This window comes from Thunnus maccoyii, chromosome 4 (assembly GCF_910596095.1).
Source record: "Thunnus maccoyii chromosome 4, fThuMac1.1, whole genome shotgun sequence".
Taxonomy (NCBI): domain Eukaryota; kingdom Metazoa; phylum Chordata; class Actinopteri; order Scombriformes; family Scombridae; genus Thunnus; species Thunnus maccoyii.
In genome coordinates, this window is record NC_056536.1 from 7,698,729 (window position 1) to 7,714,536 (window position 15,808).

General features: G+C 41.4%; 1 protein-coding gene across 4 annotated transcripts in view; it reads left to right on the plus strand.

Annotated features, from left to right (window-relative positions):
• The first annotated feature begins 91 nt into the window (after nt 1-91).
• The window catches only part of prex1 (phosphatidylinositol-3,4,5-trisphosphate-dependent Rac exchange factor 1), an 81,382-nt gene continuing 65,665 nt past the window's right edge, over nt 92-15,808 (plus strand). Inside the window, exon 1 of one of the 4 annotated variants that reach the window (XM_042408828.1) lies at nt 92-110. Coding sequence is in view for 2 of the 4 variants with exons in the window: in XM_042408825.1 (XP_042264759.1) it covers nt 1,232-1,375 (144 nt within the window). In the remaining 2 variants the exon portion in view is untranslated. The other 3 variants (XM_042408826.1, XM_042408825.1, XM_042408827.1) reach the window with 3 other exon arrangements.

The following is a 15,808-nucleotide window of genomic DNA, read 5'->3' on the forward strand; positions in this document are numbered from 1 at the left end:
CAGTTTGTTTGTCTACCACAACTTCCAATATAAGCAAAACACAGCTGCATGTTCTATAAATAGTACAATTAACTGAGATTGAAAGCTGAGCTCGAGTCAAGATCCGACAGGTAGGCTACATCATATGTTGCGATTGACGTCAAGTTCGCACGAGACCCAAATTAGCCCGCGTTAAATACGGACAAACCGAAGTCGAAATAGGCACGAGACGACTCTGTGCTACAATATGTTTAAGTGAAGTGCTCTTTAGACCTTACATGTACCGGAGATGGTTTTGTTAATTGGTAGACGTTGACAGTACCTGACCTCCATCTGCACTCTGCAGCTGAGAGTTGCAGCTTTATGTGAGTCCAGCAGAGGGCGCTTTCCTCTCAGGTAGCTCTTACATGGATGTGGTTAAAACAGGTAAACATTTAGCTAGCTACTTGACACATTTTAAGTTCGTTTATAAATGTTTTAATAGCACTGTAGGCAGTGACCAGTCATTTAAATACTTACTGTGTACTCTGTTTATGTCTTTAATCGCCAGCATACAGAGGCCTGTTGTTTTTATCTAACTTAAGAAGGAGGAATGCGTCTTTGTGTGTTTTTGTTTTTATTTAGCAGCATGTGGTGGAGTTAAGGAAATATAGTTTTATTAAGATAGGTTTATTCTAAATTGGGCTATAAATATGCCAATTTCATAATCATTAATAGATGTATGTAATTGAAATCTATAGAGAGGGAGACAATATGTGACTGTGAAACACAACAGTTCATGATGACCTTGTGGGCCAATTTGTTTTTGTCTCAGTATTTTTTGTTTGTACTTGTTTCTGTTTGGTTAAAATAGCACTTAATTTACAATATGTGGTAATTTTAATCCTCTGTGCTGATTTGCACATTTCACTGTGTGGATAGTGAGCTGTCAGAGCAGAGGTGAACTGTGGCCCTTGAGTAAGTCTGGCTCTGGGTCCCTCCTCCTCTCTGTCGTGTCTCTGGTCTTAGCCGATCTCCCTGCGCTCAGCTGTGTTGCGACCACACAGCCGGGCTCTCCGCCTGTTGTTTGGCACTTTTGGTGAGCTTTATTTCCTGTGCGTGGTGCATTGCGCATCACATCCCCGGGAGGTTTTTTTTTGGAAAACTTGATGCTCCAAAATGGACTGAAGCAACAACTCAGCAAAGTGTGGATACTTAGGGAAAGCACAGTACTTCTGTAGAGAGCAACCTTTGTGAGGGTTGAATTACCAGCATGGAAGAGGAAGACGGGCATCAGGAGAACGGTATCCACGCCGCCAAGGACTCGGACCGACAGCAGCGGCTCAGGCTCTGTGTTTTAAATGAAATATTAAACACCGAGAGGGATTATGTTCGGACGTTGCTTTTCCTTCAGTCGGTAAGTTTGACATTACCTTTCACTGAGGCTTGTGTTTATGCTCCTCTATCTCCTACTCGGGCACAACATCACACCAAACTACAGTCAGGAATCCTTCAATTTAAGGAAGGATTTCCTATTGTCAAACATACAAGCCTCATAAGTTGCAGAGGGTGACATTTTATGAAAAGATATTTTACACTCTTTAGTTCGGCATATATCCAGCACATCAGCCGGCACATGTTGCAAGAAGGATTTCACTTTAATATGTTTACCTGCTGTAAGTCTACCGGCTGGTTATGAAGACAACTCGCTAGAAATTCATATGGTGTTCGGGTTGACGCTCTCCTCAAGAGCTCAGCCTCTCTGGGAGTTGATTGTTCTCTCTTGTGTTGTTGTTATATTTAAACATTTAAACATGCTGCAGGAGTTAGACACATCTCGCAGCTCTGGTTTACAGCTGCTGCTGCACAACGTGGCTTTCTTCACAGGCTTGCTGACAGCTTTGCTTCTGAGAGGGCAGCCTGCCTGCTGGTAATGATGGAAGCATGGATTTACCTGTGTCTAACCTGCTGCACCTTAGCCAAATATCAACAATGAAATAATTGAGACAGTGTCAAAAATATTCCTAGGCAGACTCATGGTCTATTCCTAGGCAGACTTGTTACGATTCATGCGTGAGGTTTTCCACATGGGCATGAAGGCTGGGGGGGGGCATCATTCACACCTCCTCATTGTGTGTTAAAGCTCAGGTTCAAAACAATCAAAGAAGAGCTCAATTCACACCGGCTTTGCAAATAAATAGATATTCATGAGAATTCAGCAACACCACACCTTCTTTTTCCAGACTGAGATAAGAAAACATTTCAGCACAGTTACTTATTCACTCGTTGTACATCCGTTGCCTTTGATGAATGAACATCCTGGTAATTTTACACACTCCTTTCAGCCACCAACACAGTGCCAGCATAGATGGCTCCCACCTGCAGGAGACTATTCAATTTGTGTCCTTGTCATTTTTCTGTTGTCCTTCTCCTCCCCTCATCCTTGACTTGTCATATCTGGTACATGTACTGTGCAGGTGGTTTCTGCTTCCAGCTGAGACTAAATCATTATGTGGTTGACTCCAAATTTCCAAATTGGCAGCATTTAATGCGACAGAAATAGTGTAACTTCATTATTATGCTTTTTTTTTTTACTTGCTGTTGTGTGCTCCACAACAAGGTCAAAGGTCAGTGTCAGCTACAAAGCATCACCCTTTGGTTAGGGATTCAGACTACCCTCTTACTCACTTTTCCACCCTGTTGACTCAAAAAAAAAAAAAAAAAAAGAAAGGCTCGCCCAGATTGTCTTCATTTTTCTTGCTGATAAAAGGCTGTTTTATGAACATGCTAATGATTCTGTGAATTCTCCAATTTCAACATCTGGCAAGCATTTGTCAAACATGGCGATGGTTCCCTCTTTCTCTTGTTTTGTCACATGTTTAGGAACTTCCTCAAAGTTCTCGAGGTAATTCTGTACAGACCGTTCAGAGTATTCCAGTGTCACGAAGATACCCAATGATCTTACAGCCCTCGAGTCACTGATGCATGCCCACATAATTCAGCTTCCGTCGAACCCCGGATTAGTTTACTGAATGAATTTAAATTCCACTCGTGTTTAAAAAAAAAAAGAAAAAGCAGCTTTTTAACATTCAGGGGCCAATCTCTGCTGCACTGCTTCCTTTCTCGGTTACACTAGAGTCAGTCATTGCTTATCTTCTGTTACAAGACAGACCAGACAGCAGAGAGACAGCTTTGACCTCCCTCGAACCCAGTTCCGGCATAATGATAAAGACACAGACCCACAGATTTATCAGAGAAGTCTGGGTTCCCTTTCCTGTGGACATCTGAAAGCTGTCAGTGCCTGTGCCCTCCACTATGCTCCTCCCCATCATCACATCAGTTGCCATCTCTTTGATTTAAGCCATACGGTGTGTAGCCAGAGTGGAGTGATACAGTCAAGCGGGAGGGAAATTCTGTTATCACCTGTGTCTTTGAATAAAGCGATCTTTGTTTAGCCAAGGCTGCAGTCAAATGTGTCGAGATTTAGTCCATATTTTCCCTCGTCATGATAAGCCTTTGGGATTTTTATTTGGATTCAGGGTAAACTGCGAATTGTGTATTTGCAGTTTGTTAATAAACACTGCTTGGATAGATGCATTTGACTGTCCTCATTACTAGTCACCACATATGGGCACATACTGAGTAAACAAGCCTTGATGCCAAAACACGCTGCTCTGTACCCCATTGTATATGTTGTGTTCACATGTGAGACCATCCCAAATCCACTGAATCTCCATCTTGGGGGACATTGTGGCATCGGGGCTCAGTAGCTTAGATTGATAATGGAGAACATGGACACTCGGAAAAACAACAAAAGGAGAAAAGAAACATCAGTCCTCTCCACCAGCGCCAATCCTCTGCTAATCCCTCCCATGCTCTCCGTCCAGGGTCCAGCCGAGCCTGCTCCCCTTCCCTCAGTGGGAGCCGAGGCTTTTTGTCACCACGCAGCTCACTGTGGTGTTGATAAGGAAAGTCTGGCTGTGGGAGCTCAGAACATATGGTTTCAGTAAAGATACAGAGTGATTCAGCGTGAGGGAGGGGGGGGGGGGGGTAAGTGGGTCGGGGGGGGGAGTCCCTCATTGTGAAGAGGCTAACGCAGTGACGGCGAATGAAAAGTGTCTTCTGAGCTTTTGATTGAGTTATTTTGCGATGATAAGTGTGACGTTTGCCCTGAAACGGCCACATGTAGTTCAGTTTGATATCTCCTGCAGTTCCCAGAATGCCTTCTGACAGCTCACTGGGAATGTGTGGTATGTTAATGCAAGAGCAGTGGGTTGTACATGCGCACGAGGACGGGGATAGAGATAATGTAGGAGCTAGACAATGAGAGGTGTTTTCCCCCAGTCAAGAAAAGTGAACTGCACCTATGACTGAAAACACAACATGGTTTGAGGTTGCAATGCTTTCTAGTCCCCTGATACCACTGTCATGTCTCATATGATGAACAAGCTCTATAAAGTTTTGATTCGGAGGAACTGACATTTACTCTGAGGTTTAGATTGCTGAAATATTCTCACTGTCAGTAGCTATGCTGGAGAAGTCAGGACATGATGTCATGTCTTCGTTGAGCTATTCTAGTGAACAAATATATCATCAATGTTGCGGTTCTTGATTTAAAAAAAAAAAAAAAAATTGTAAACCAATCAGCTTCTCTCTTATGTATAGGCAACCTCAGTCTCACAGAGATCTCGTAGATATCCATCACGCCCATAATGGAAATTGAACAGTAGCAGATTGAATGGCAGCTCGCTGTTGACTGCCCACATCACCATCTATTGCCTTATCACTGATTTATTTTCCACCTCCCTTTGTGCTCTTCCAAAACCTCCCGGATCTTTGGCCCTCGTGCAGCATCGTTTCTCAATCGCAATGATTGCAATGACACACAAAAGAGATGGTTATCCGGCTTTGGCATCTCAGCCATTTTGCATGTCACTCATCCCCTGGCAATTACCAGCGCCAACCAGCTCATCCAACATGCTGGAGGGAAGCATGTAGGGATGGTGGGAGGAGAAGAGGTGAAAAGGGGGAGGAGGGGGGTTGGGGGGTGTGAAAAGAGGGATTAGAGGATTCATTTTGCTCACTATTATCATTGCATTGCCTCCTTAGAGCAGAATGAAATCAGTCTCATTTAAACAAGATGGTTCATATTCAACTCCAAGTTTATGGTGATGACTGCTCTTTTCAAGCTTTTGTTGCAACAAATTCCCCTGTTTGTGTCTGAATTGATCATTTCTTAGTGCCATAGATTAGTGGGGATTTTCTGTAGGGCAGCACTTTGTTGATTTAATCCAGACAACTGGATTTTCCCTGCCATGATGCACCAAAATGTAGGCTATCAATGACAGGAATATGGTCAGCGGCATCATATCCAGTAGATGTGGGGGATTTTCCTTCAAAACCATAAAAATGAGGCTTTACCATTTTAGAAAACTGCTGGATTTTTTTTTTGGACCACACTGTGTTGGTGTCCAGTAAGACAACAGTGGAATAATGTGGCCTATAAATTAGTCAGCTTTTGACCATCCTTCTTGATTCTGAGAAGTGAGAGATGGAGAGCAGGGTGACCAGGAAGGTCTCGTCAGTGCTGGGGGATAATAGGAAACATCTGGAAATCCCGCCTTCTGTGACCCTTGCTTTGGGCCACACACAAGTGAGATCACACATGTCCACTGCTGATATGTGTTTGTGTGGATAAATTATGTTGTGTGGTGCTGCACGTACGCTATATAGCTGCAGTTTCTTCACACTTCTCTCTCTGATGTTTTTCTACACTTTCACCTGCAGTAACTGTTGACATGGTTCACTGAGCAGAGCAAACAGGATGACACGTGTGCATGCACACAAACACACATTATCCGAGTGATGCCCAGGAAGACAGACATACAGGAAGCCAGCCTGGAGCTTCCTCTCCAAACTTGTGTCTCCGTGTCTACCTTCCTTTCTTTCTTTCTTTTTTTTTTTTTTTTTTGTGTACTCCGCTCCATCTCTCCAGCCCTCCCCACTCGGTGGGAAAGACCAGCATCGAGTTTCTCTGGGCGAGGGGGGTATAAATAGAATCAGATTCGAACTCTCATCTTGGCCACAACGCTGGTGGTTTCAAGCTCACTGCAAGCTCAGCCCTGTTGAAGTCATCCAAGCACAGGCACAAATCACGTAATAGCAGTAGTGAAGGGGAAAAAACAGCCTGTGGAGTCTTCACAGCAGGTAGAAGTGTTACTACGGCAGACTGCTGGGGTTTTGTGAGGGTTTTATTACTGGGCTTTAAACTCTCTGTTGCTTCGTAAGACTTGAGAGTCGGGACACGAGAGTCTCATCACATAGCTCGTAACTCCCAGATTAATCGCACCTTCAAATGCTGAAGGTGGCATACATTTGAGACAGATGCTGGCGTTCAAATGAGGGAACGAAACATTCTAGTTTAAAAATATTGTGCCCTCCCATGAAATCAGTCATGCTAAATGTTATTTTTCATATCCTACGGGCTTTGGAGTTCAAAGCAACTTGTCTCTCTGGCTGTTTTGAAGGCCTTCTGTTTGCTAATCACTTGTCAGAGTTATTTGCATGACCGACAGCGCAGTGGTTTATGCAGATCGATGCATAAACCACTGCCTCTGGTGCAGACACATGACATAACGTTACTTTTTTTAAGTCGCCACTGTGCACCCTTCCATCACACTCTGGACAATTGGTACCTTGCAGTGCAGCTTATGCCACAGCTACAGTGCCAGACTAAACCATTATAGTGCAGTGTGTTGTATAAAACGGGGTGTAAATACCAGTTTCCAACTTAATCTTAGTGTTTTTCTTTTAGTCATGTGTGTTGATAAGCCATTTTCTTTGAAGCATAAGACTGCAGCAGGAATTTTAGGAATTCAAGTTAACAAGTCTAAACCACTGTAACACCCGGAGGTATGATGCCAAAAAAACACCCCCTCCCTCCTTCCACAAGAGATATTTGCAGATTTTTACAGCTGTGAATCAGCGTAGGAGAAAAATCATCTTACACCATCAGTATGGAAGGATGTGAATGATCAAATTGCCATCCTTTAGGTTATAAAAAGTATTAAATGGATTAGATGTTTATCTGAGCTGTTTGTGGTTACGCTGTTCAAGCAGTGTGTGTGCTGTGGAATCTGAGATGTGTGGAGGTAAGAAAGTCATGAACCAGAAGTCAGTAGCATTATATCAGGTTACAGATTTCCCTGTGTCAGATATCAGACCAAGCAAGATTGCAGACAAGAAATACTTTCAGATGCACTGTTTGGTTAACAGGGACATTTTTATGACTGGAGCAAATAACAAATAACAGACAGTACTGCTGTGTATGTGAAAATCTCTGTGAAGTTTTCAACAGGCTGATATACGATACAGTAGGTGACCTGGTCTGAATTGTAAAAGCACGGCAACATGAGATCTCTAATGTCCCGTTGGAGATCATGACCTGGACAAAGTTGAGACAAGTACTTTCTCATAGTGGATACGGGGTGCACTAACTGTGCAGAATGGTTTTGAGCACACTTTTTAAAGGTGGGATGGATGGATACATGCAGACTGATTTTGGCATAGACTCTGAGGAATTACCTTTGCCATCCCTTGGGAACTTCCATTTGGCTTAGGAACTGAGGCAGCAGGCTTACAATGTTTGTTGGCTTTCTCGAGTACAACCAGATGTGTGGCTTCTTTCCGGGGTCAAAGGTCATTTGCCTGATAGAAAAATTCTGGACAACCAAACTATCACAGAACAACTTTCCACAAAGCATTTTATATTTAGAGAATATGGCAAAGATGTTTGATTTAAAGCCTGAGTTGATTTACAGGACTGTTGAGGTCTTGACTAATCAGGGCAGGCCAAAGTAAAATGCCTGGCCTGTACGCTGTCCTGCCAGGAGGCCGTTCACATGACACAATGGAACAAAGAAGGAGTGTCACACACACATCACACACTGCCCAATACATTAGTAAGTAGGTCCTCTATTGTTTCTTGTTCTATGGTAGTGAAGCAGCCTCACAAATGTAAAACTTTAATTTAAAAAACATTTTACGTCCACTTTTTTAGATGCATAGTCATAGACTGATTCAAATGATCTCATTTGAAATGTAGGCTATGTGTCCAATTAAATGTGGTGAGCACTTGTCCAGAATGGAGCAAGACTTGAGAATCTTACTCATGTAAGATATGTGGGTGGGTGACGTTGATAGGAAACATGCATCCTTCCCAGTTCATTCTTGTCTATTATTTTAGACTTAACTTAGCCTGAGTGAGTGGAGGAACAGTGTGAGGGTGGTCAGGTAATGCAAGGAAGACAAAACCAAAACCTTATTGCTGGATGAACTTTTCCGGCCTATGAACAAGGAAAGTTTACATAGCTAAAAACAAGGAAGGTTTATGCAATAATGTTTTTCTTTCTTGTTTTTGTTTTTATTAACTTCATGCTCAGGGAAAAGTTAGAGAAACAAAGCTTTGCATATATCAGGTCAAGTACAGGGAAAAAAGGGCTTTAAAAACAAAATAACAAGGTGGTTATGCAAGTTCACTGCATACATCCATGTCCTGGAATAAACACTGATCTCAGGTTACAGATGCACCACACTTCACATATAGTAGTGACCCATCGTACGGCATAATGTTTTTCCATGATTGTCACTTTGTTAAACATTAGCTCTAAGGTAAACTATGTCATTTTACTAATTAGTGAATTAGAGATCTATTTATGTTATTTAACCCTACAAAGTCAAAGAGGCTGCTGAATATGTTGTCATAACTGTTCCTGACAGCTGCTGACAAATTTTTGGTCCTGGTGGCTGAAGGGCTTTTATTTTGGCATTTGTTCGATGTGATGACATTTTTGCCAACTAATATGGCATTATTAAAGGCTTGAGTCATACATGCTTGAGCTGTTACCGTGATGATTTTGTTTCCACATGCTGACAGGAAACCTTTTCGGAAACGAAAAGGCCACATATCAGGATAGATATGTGGCAGAAACCCCCCAAAAAAACATGTGAGTGAATAGAGCTCTTGTTTTAATGGGGATTTTTTACCATGACTGTTATATGATTACATGTGATTTTCACAATATAAGGTCAACCCTGATTAATAGCTCTGTTATACTTTTGCTTGTGCTTAAATGGAATATTATGAATCAAAATGATACTGGAAACCTCTCTTTCAGCAGCGAGGAGGAACGTGAACATTCAAAATGAGAAGTTGAGATAGAATGTAGGTCAGCTGCATTAGTAATTTTGGGGCTTGAAAAAGACTTTTTGAGACAGAAAGGGCTTTATCCAGCTTCTATCTAGTCTTCATTAAATGCTGTTCTCTATCAGGTTGGTAAATAACATTTGAGTCAGAACCAGTGGGTGTTATGATCTTTTCTCAGTGTAGTTGTACACAAATTAGTGTCTTTTCCACCATTTTCTTTCCGTCTGTGCCCATGACTGTGTTTATGTCTGACCAACTGAATGACATGTGGCACGTTTAGTTTTCTTTTGCTTGGTTATATCAGTTATTGTAATGCAGGAAATGCTACTAACTGAATTTTGCTTCTTGAACGTTCAGCTGTGCTGCATCTTTTTTTCCGTAGCTGGTCTTTGATCTGTTGGAAGCTTCGCAGGTCTCTGATGGCTCACTCGACAACACACTCACCACACTCTGATCCAGTCTGTGATCCCTACGTCTGTCAGCACCGAAAAACACACGTCCAAATGTCCAGATGGCCTCTGCAATCTGGTCCATGATGTTATCTGCAGATCACCACATGTCACCCATTAACAGGAGAACCACTTAGAAAAAAAGGACTTGCAGACAAACCTGCGCTGAGTGTCAGCACCGATAGAGATGAAATTAGATGAGTATTTAGATCAGATGAAAGCTGAACATTCCCTGTGTGGAAAATATGTCATTTCAGCATTGTAGACTTGAATATAAATAAAAATGTCAAATAGAGTAATGTTAGAACATTTTAACAGATTTAAAGGTTAAAGCAGATTGCAAGTCTGAATTGCTGGCTGTTAACATTCAATGCACAAATGAGGAAACAAATAAAAAGACATGTCTGCTGGCACACTAATATCATCACAAGCTATTTCCATTATCACAAGGGGAGTATGTGAGAATGAGCATTGCGTGCTTCTCTGTATTTTGTTCCTATAGATGTGTAATGAGTGACAGAAGTTTCTGTATGTAATTGAGTGGCAGAAGCTGTCTACCGACCTGAAAGAGTAGAGATATCATAAAGAATATTTATAACTCGTACAGCCACTGTGAAAGTGGGAGTATCTAGCAAAATGAGAAGGTGAAAATGCCCCTCCTCAGTTAGACGTGCTTCGTGTCAACTTGGTCAGTAAAAACAAGGCGTGCACAACAATGATAACGCTTAAATTATTGCGGCAGTGAAACCTTTCGAAAGCAGAACTTTGATAGCCTGATGAAGCTTGCTGAGCCAGATCCAGGCTTAGAGATTTTTTACAGCATGTGTCACTGAAAATTTGTGTTTCGCATATTTATCATGTTCTTCATCCACTCATTAATGCAACAGAGTTGATGAGTAGGCAGTCTTAAACAGGAAGTCTCTGATTTGTCTGTCTGTCTTTCCTCTGTCCACTGTCTCATCCCCCTGCAGCGTTTAGTTTCCGCCCATGTGAGCCACTGAAAGAGCACTGAAGTTTAAAGTCCTTCAAAGCGGAAGTGAGTAAGAGCGAGTGAGAAAAAACTGGACAAAACTCAAAGAAGACTTTGTGTTTTGGCGATTGGTTCTGCCAAAAAGGGTTTCTCTTGGAAGACAGCGAAGGACTGGTTGGAGGGCGAGGTGAGGGAGTATTTGGAGGGTTGGGGAGAGATGTGAATTACAGCTTCAGAGGAAAAGGAGTCCACTAAGGTTTGCTGGGGTCCCTTATTGTGTCAGCACCACAGGCCATTCTCTGGCTCTGCTGCACACAGGCCACAAAGAGGGGATTTCTTCATTTATTTTTTCAATTTCATGCCATGTCGACCCCAAAATGGCCTTCATTCCCTCCCTAAAACTGCCCTATCCCCCTTTGTGGCTGGCCACCCCAATCCTCTCCCCCCAAAAAAGAGACCCTTAATGGTCGCATTGTTTTTAGCTTGTTGTTGTTGTTTTCTCTTGGATGAAGAGGGGTAGAGAGTTTGAGGCTGGGGACCTGAGAACTTGCATAGAAAAGTCCTGAATCTGTGGATCTGTGATTCTGCTCAAGGGTTGTTTCAGTAGGTGTGGGAACCAAAGCAAATTGAAAAGGGGTTCTCAGGGCTCCCTGGAAAAACCTTGACAAGTGTTAGAGCTGTTCTTGATATACGGGGTCTCTTGTGAGATATCTGAACTGAGTGAGATGACCCAGCATTGTTGCTGAATGCTGATGTGGGGATGGGCAAACAGAAAAATGGCTGAGTCTTGTCCCCATTTACACCATGTTTAGTCTCATGCACAGAAATCTACTCCCAAAGAGATGATGTGCCTTGGATGGCGTTACCTGATTGGCCCACTAATAAACAGACTAATCTAGGCTACTTTATAAAATGGCTTGTTCCATCAAAGAAATGGTCTATGGACATATTTGACATGTGTCACTATTTACACCATTTTGCTATCGATCTATATTACGTGTAAAGTTGCACTTGCTGTTATGACCAACAGGAAGTACATAATCTATCAGGTCAATTTCACATCTCTGTAATTCTCCAGTTTACACAAAGGTATGTTTACCCAATGGAGGTTAACGAACATGAGTGAACTAACAAGAAGTGAAAGGCAGTGACACACGTCAGTTTGACGTATATGTCAGTGTTTCTTCTGAATCCTATTATATGTAAAATTGATCTCTTTGTCCAGTAGGTCAATAAGCAATATATAGAAATCTGCTATACAAAAATATTTGTTTGTGGTCAAACACAACAACCATGTCAACTTTCACTTTATACATGCAATTTTTTGGAACTTCCCTCTGTGTTTCACTTTACAAAATATTAAAAACACCTTTCAGTATAATGCAATCCAGTAGAACACCGCAGCAGCTTTCCAAATGACAATCAAGGTGCTGTTTGACCTTGTTCTCACATTCATTTTGACATTAATCCCTGTTTAATATGGATAACCTTTGCAGAAGGTAAACATACAAATTAAAATGCCCTTATTCTGAGTGCCCTTGGTGGCAACATTCTCTGCCAGCAGTGTGACGGCAGCTCTGAAAGGTCCGACCCTGTGTGACTGACTCTACATCTGACTTACTCCCATGTTGCAACTTGACCGAGTTTAACAATCATGACATTTCCTTACTTCTCTCTAGTTGTTTTCCTGCTGCTTTTTACTTTTGTAATAATGACTGTGTAAACTTTCCTGTGTTAAGAAATTATTCTTAATTACTGAGATTTGAGCCTTTTAAAAAAATCATAGAGGAACATTATATGTTTGTTTTACAGTCAACTTAATGTGTATTTGTATGCTTGTGAACTCTATGCCAGCTGATTAAAAAAGCGCTAGACGAAAGTGAAGGTCTTATCTCAAAGAAAGTGAATCTGATGTTAGAGCGTGTTATGAATCTGGCTCAGCTGTAGGTAGAAAGCTCTGTGCAGAAGCAGACGAGGCAGACGTGAGGGCAGCAGGCCTCTTACTCACTGTCCACTGGAGCGAACACTGAGCCCACACCAGCATATGGTCTGTCTGTGTCTTCACACCTTACTGTCTGGCCCCTCTTCGCTCTGATAAACCTCAACAGTTAGCAAACCCCCCAGTCTACATCTGATCCTTTGGCTGTTGGTCATATGAGATGATGCCTGATTCCTCATATGACATGAGACCAGTTATTGGTGTTAAACAGTGATCACACTGTCTGGGGCGGCAGGTGATGATGGATGTTAGCTTGAACATGACATGTGTTCCAAGCCCGACATAGGTTGAAACTGAATGTGTAAATAATGAAGATGGTGGCTGTGCTTTTCCATCCGTTCCTTTCAGCCCATAGCAATAAACAGCATGATCGTCCACTCATCATTCTGTCATCTTTGGTGCCTTAAAACATGACAGTGCAACTGTTGTGCTACAGCTTTAAGAGTAATGTCCACAATTTAAATAATTTAAAGCAGGGCTGCAGCTAGCAGGTATTTTCATCATTGATTAATCTGCTGATTATTTTCTGATTAATTGATTAATTGTTTCATATACAAAATGAAAATAAAAAATTGTGAAAAAAATGTCCATCAAAGTTTTTTTTAGAGCTCAAGATATCTTCAAATTGTTTGCTTGTCTTGTCTGACCAACAGTTCAAAAGCTGAAGTTATTCAGTTTACAGTGTTTTTATTGAGACAATTAATTATTAAAATAGTTTTAATAGCTTATTGATTTTCTGTTGCTCAACCCATAGATTCATTATTTCAGCTCTAACTTGAACTGTATAAATTTGTATGATTTGTTTGTTTGTTGCAATGTCCACAAAACTGTGCAAGATTTTACAACAGTTGAGTGGTCAGTCATACATGTCTGGCACTTCCTTTTCACAAAAAGTCACACTTCCTGTCCAGGCACAACATCTGCTTCTTTTGTGTCGTGAGGCACTGCTTCATTCTGTCGACTGTTTATTTTCCTTCCCCGCTGAGTTGAACCACTGCTTGAAAAGAAAAGGAAAGGGAAAAAAAATCTTGTCAATGATCTCAGTTTCTTTAAAAAAAAAAGCGCTGGCTTTTGTTCAGTTTGATTGCTCTGTTTTCACTTCCTGTTTGCATGCCACACACAAACACAACGACAGTGGCATGTGTCTGCACTTCTTCTGTTGCAGTTTGGGATTTTTTCACTTGTCTTCAGTCTTGTCTTGCACATAAATTATTGCAATAAAGTGGACAGTGACTCAGCTTTATGGGATGCCCCAAACATTTGGCAGCTTTTTGTAGCTTTAAGTTTGTTTTGTGTAAGTGCTGTAAAGGAAGCTGAACCCTGACTTTCTTTAGCTGTTTGGGAAGGGGATGATAACTGCTTTGTATGCTGCTCATGTCACATCTGCATCTAATGTGATACTTTTGTAAGCACAGAAAATACATACCACAGACACTTTGATTGTTATTGCTTTTTTTCATTGTTTTCGGGACCATTTATGCCATAATGCGGCAAGCAGCACCTTGAAGTGGTAATGCTGAAAAATCAAGTGTGAAAACACCCTTGAACATTTTGTAAATGAGGGCAGAGGAAGGGGTGTGAGGTTGTGAAAATGCTAACAAAATAGCGAACATGCTATACAAAGCTTACAGGCTTGTTTCTGAGAACTCGGGGGTGATTTAGAATTGGCTCTCACAGTTCAGTCAGCCTGTTGAATGTCTCACCCTTTTTTCCTGGAATATAAAAGTCCAAATGCATTCTTAAGGCAAAGACATTCATCTGTTTGGCTTCAGCAGTAAATAGCTTATTAAAACATTTTTAGCTTTAGTCTAGACCATATAAATCATGAAACGGACTTACAATTTTCCCCAGCCTGTCATACATCACTTAAGTGGCTCTGTCAGGTCCCTGCACTCGACAAGAAAGAGAAGCCAAGAAATTTTTAATAACAGGTGACATTTTGCTAATACCTGCTTATTGCTGCCAGGCTGCTGCAGGTACTTCTGTTATGAATGGATTTAAAATGCTCAGACTTTCGAGGATGAGTAAGGAGGGAAATTATTTAGAAAAATTATTGAGCAGTAGGAAGAACTTGAGGATAATCCTGAGAATGTGAGTGTGGACTATTAAAGGCCTGACTGTTCATAGCTGTTAGGACATTCTGTTATATCTCTTCATCTGATAGATGCAAGTTCAGTCTGCATTTTGAAATATGTAAAAAGTTGAATGTTTAACATTTTTTAATATGACTTTAATTCTGTGTATTTTTCATGGCCTGGATAACTTCCTTTGTGGAGGTTGTTGGACATTTCTGGCTCCACCATACTGATATGTCAGTGGTATAAGTCTGCATTAGTGTTGTACTTGGCAGCTACTTTGTGGTCTATCAAAGAGCTTTATGGTTTTGTTAATTGTCTCCTGTGGGATTGCATCGTGAGCAGTTTCCCCTAACAGCCCATCACCTTGTGGCAAGAGACCATCATGTGCAAGATCTCTGTTGTGCTCTGTGCAGCAGCTGAGCCCCTTCCGTGCAGCCACTCATAAGTCATAACTATGAGTCCAAGGGTATCAAAAAATGAATTTGTGTCCCATCTGACCAACTATTATTAACACATTGATTGATGTCACCACCATTTTTAGAAGAGTAACTACGCATCATTTGCACACAATCTAATGAGAGCTGCCTAGGGCAACCTATGCAGAAAAGGAGATATATGATTTGTATTTTCAAGGACCACAATTAGCTTTTGGCAGAAGGCTTTCAAAACATAATCATCTCCTGTTTCATCTCCATAAAATTCATCGCCATTGTGGGTTAGGAGCTTGAAATGTGGCTGAATAGGATTTCAGACAATAACTGAAAGACAAATCTGACATATTGTTATTAATCATTCATGGAAACATTATTCCTCAATGCCTGATCCTCCTCCAAACATAATTACACACCATCGGTTCACCGATGACGATGTGCTGATGTCAGAAAAGAGGCAGAAAGGTCACCCGAGATGGAGATACCAAAGTAAACAAGGACCGCCAGCCGCATCCTGCTGCCTCTCAGCATGTTGATTAAGAAGTAATGAGCTTAACAACTGTGTCCAGTGGGTAGAGTTACAGTTTGTCATGACTACTGTGTGTTTGCTTTTCATGTTTGATTTTTTCCCCCAATAACAACTGGCTTAACTAAGTACTGTGGAAAAGATGACTTTTTCAATATTCATCTCATATCTTAATGTCAGTGTGTGTGTGTG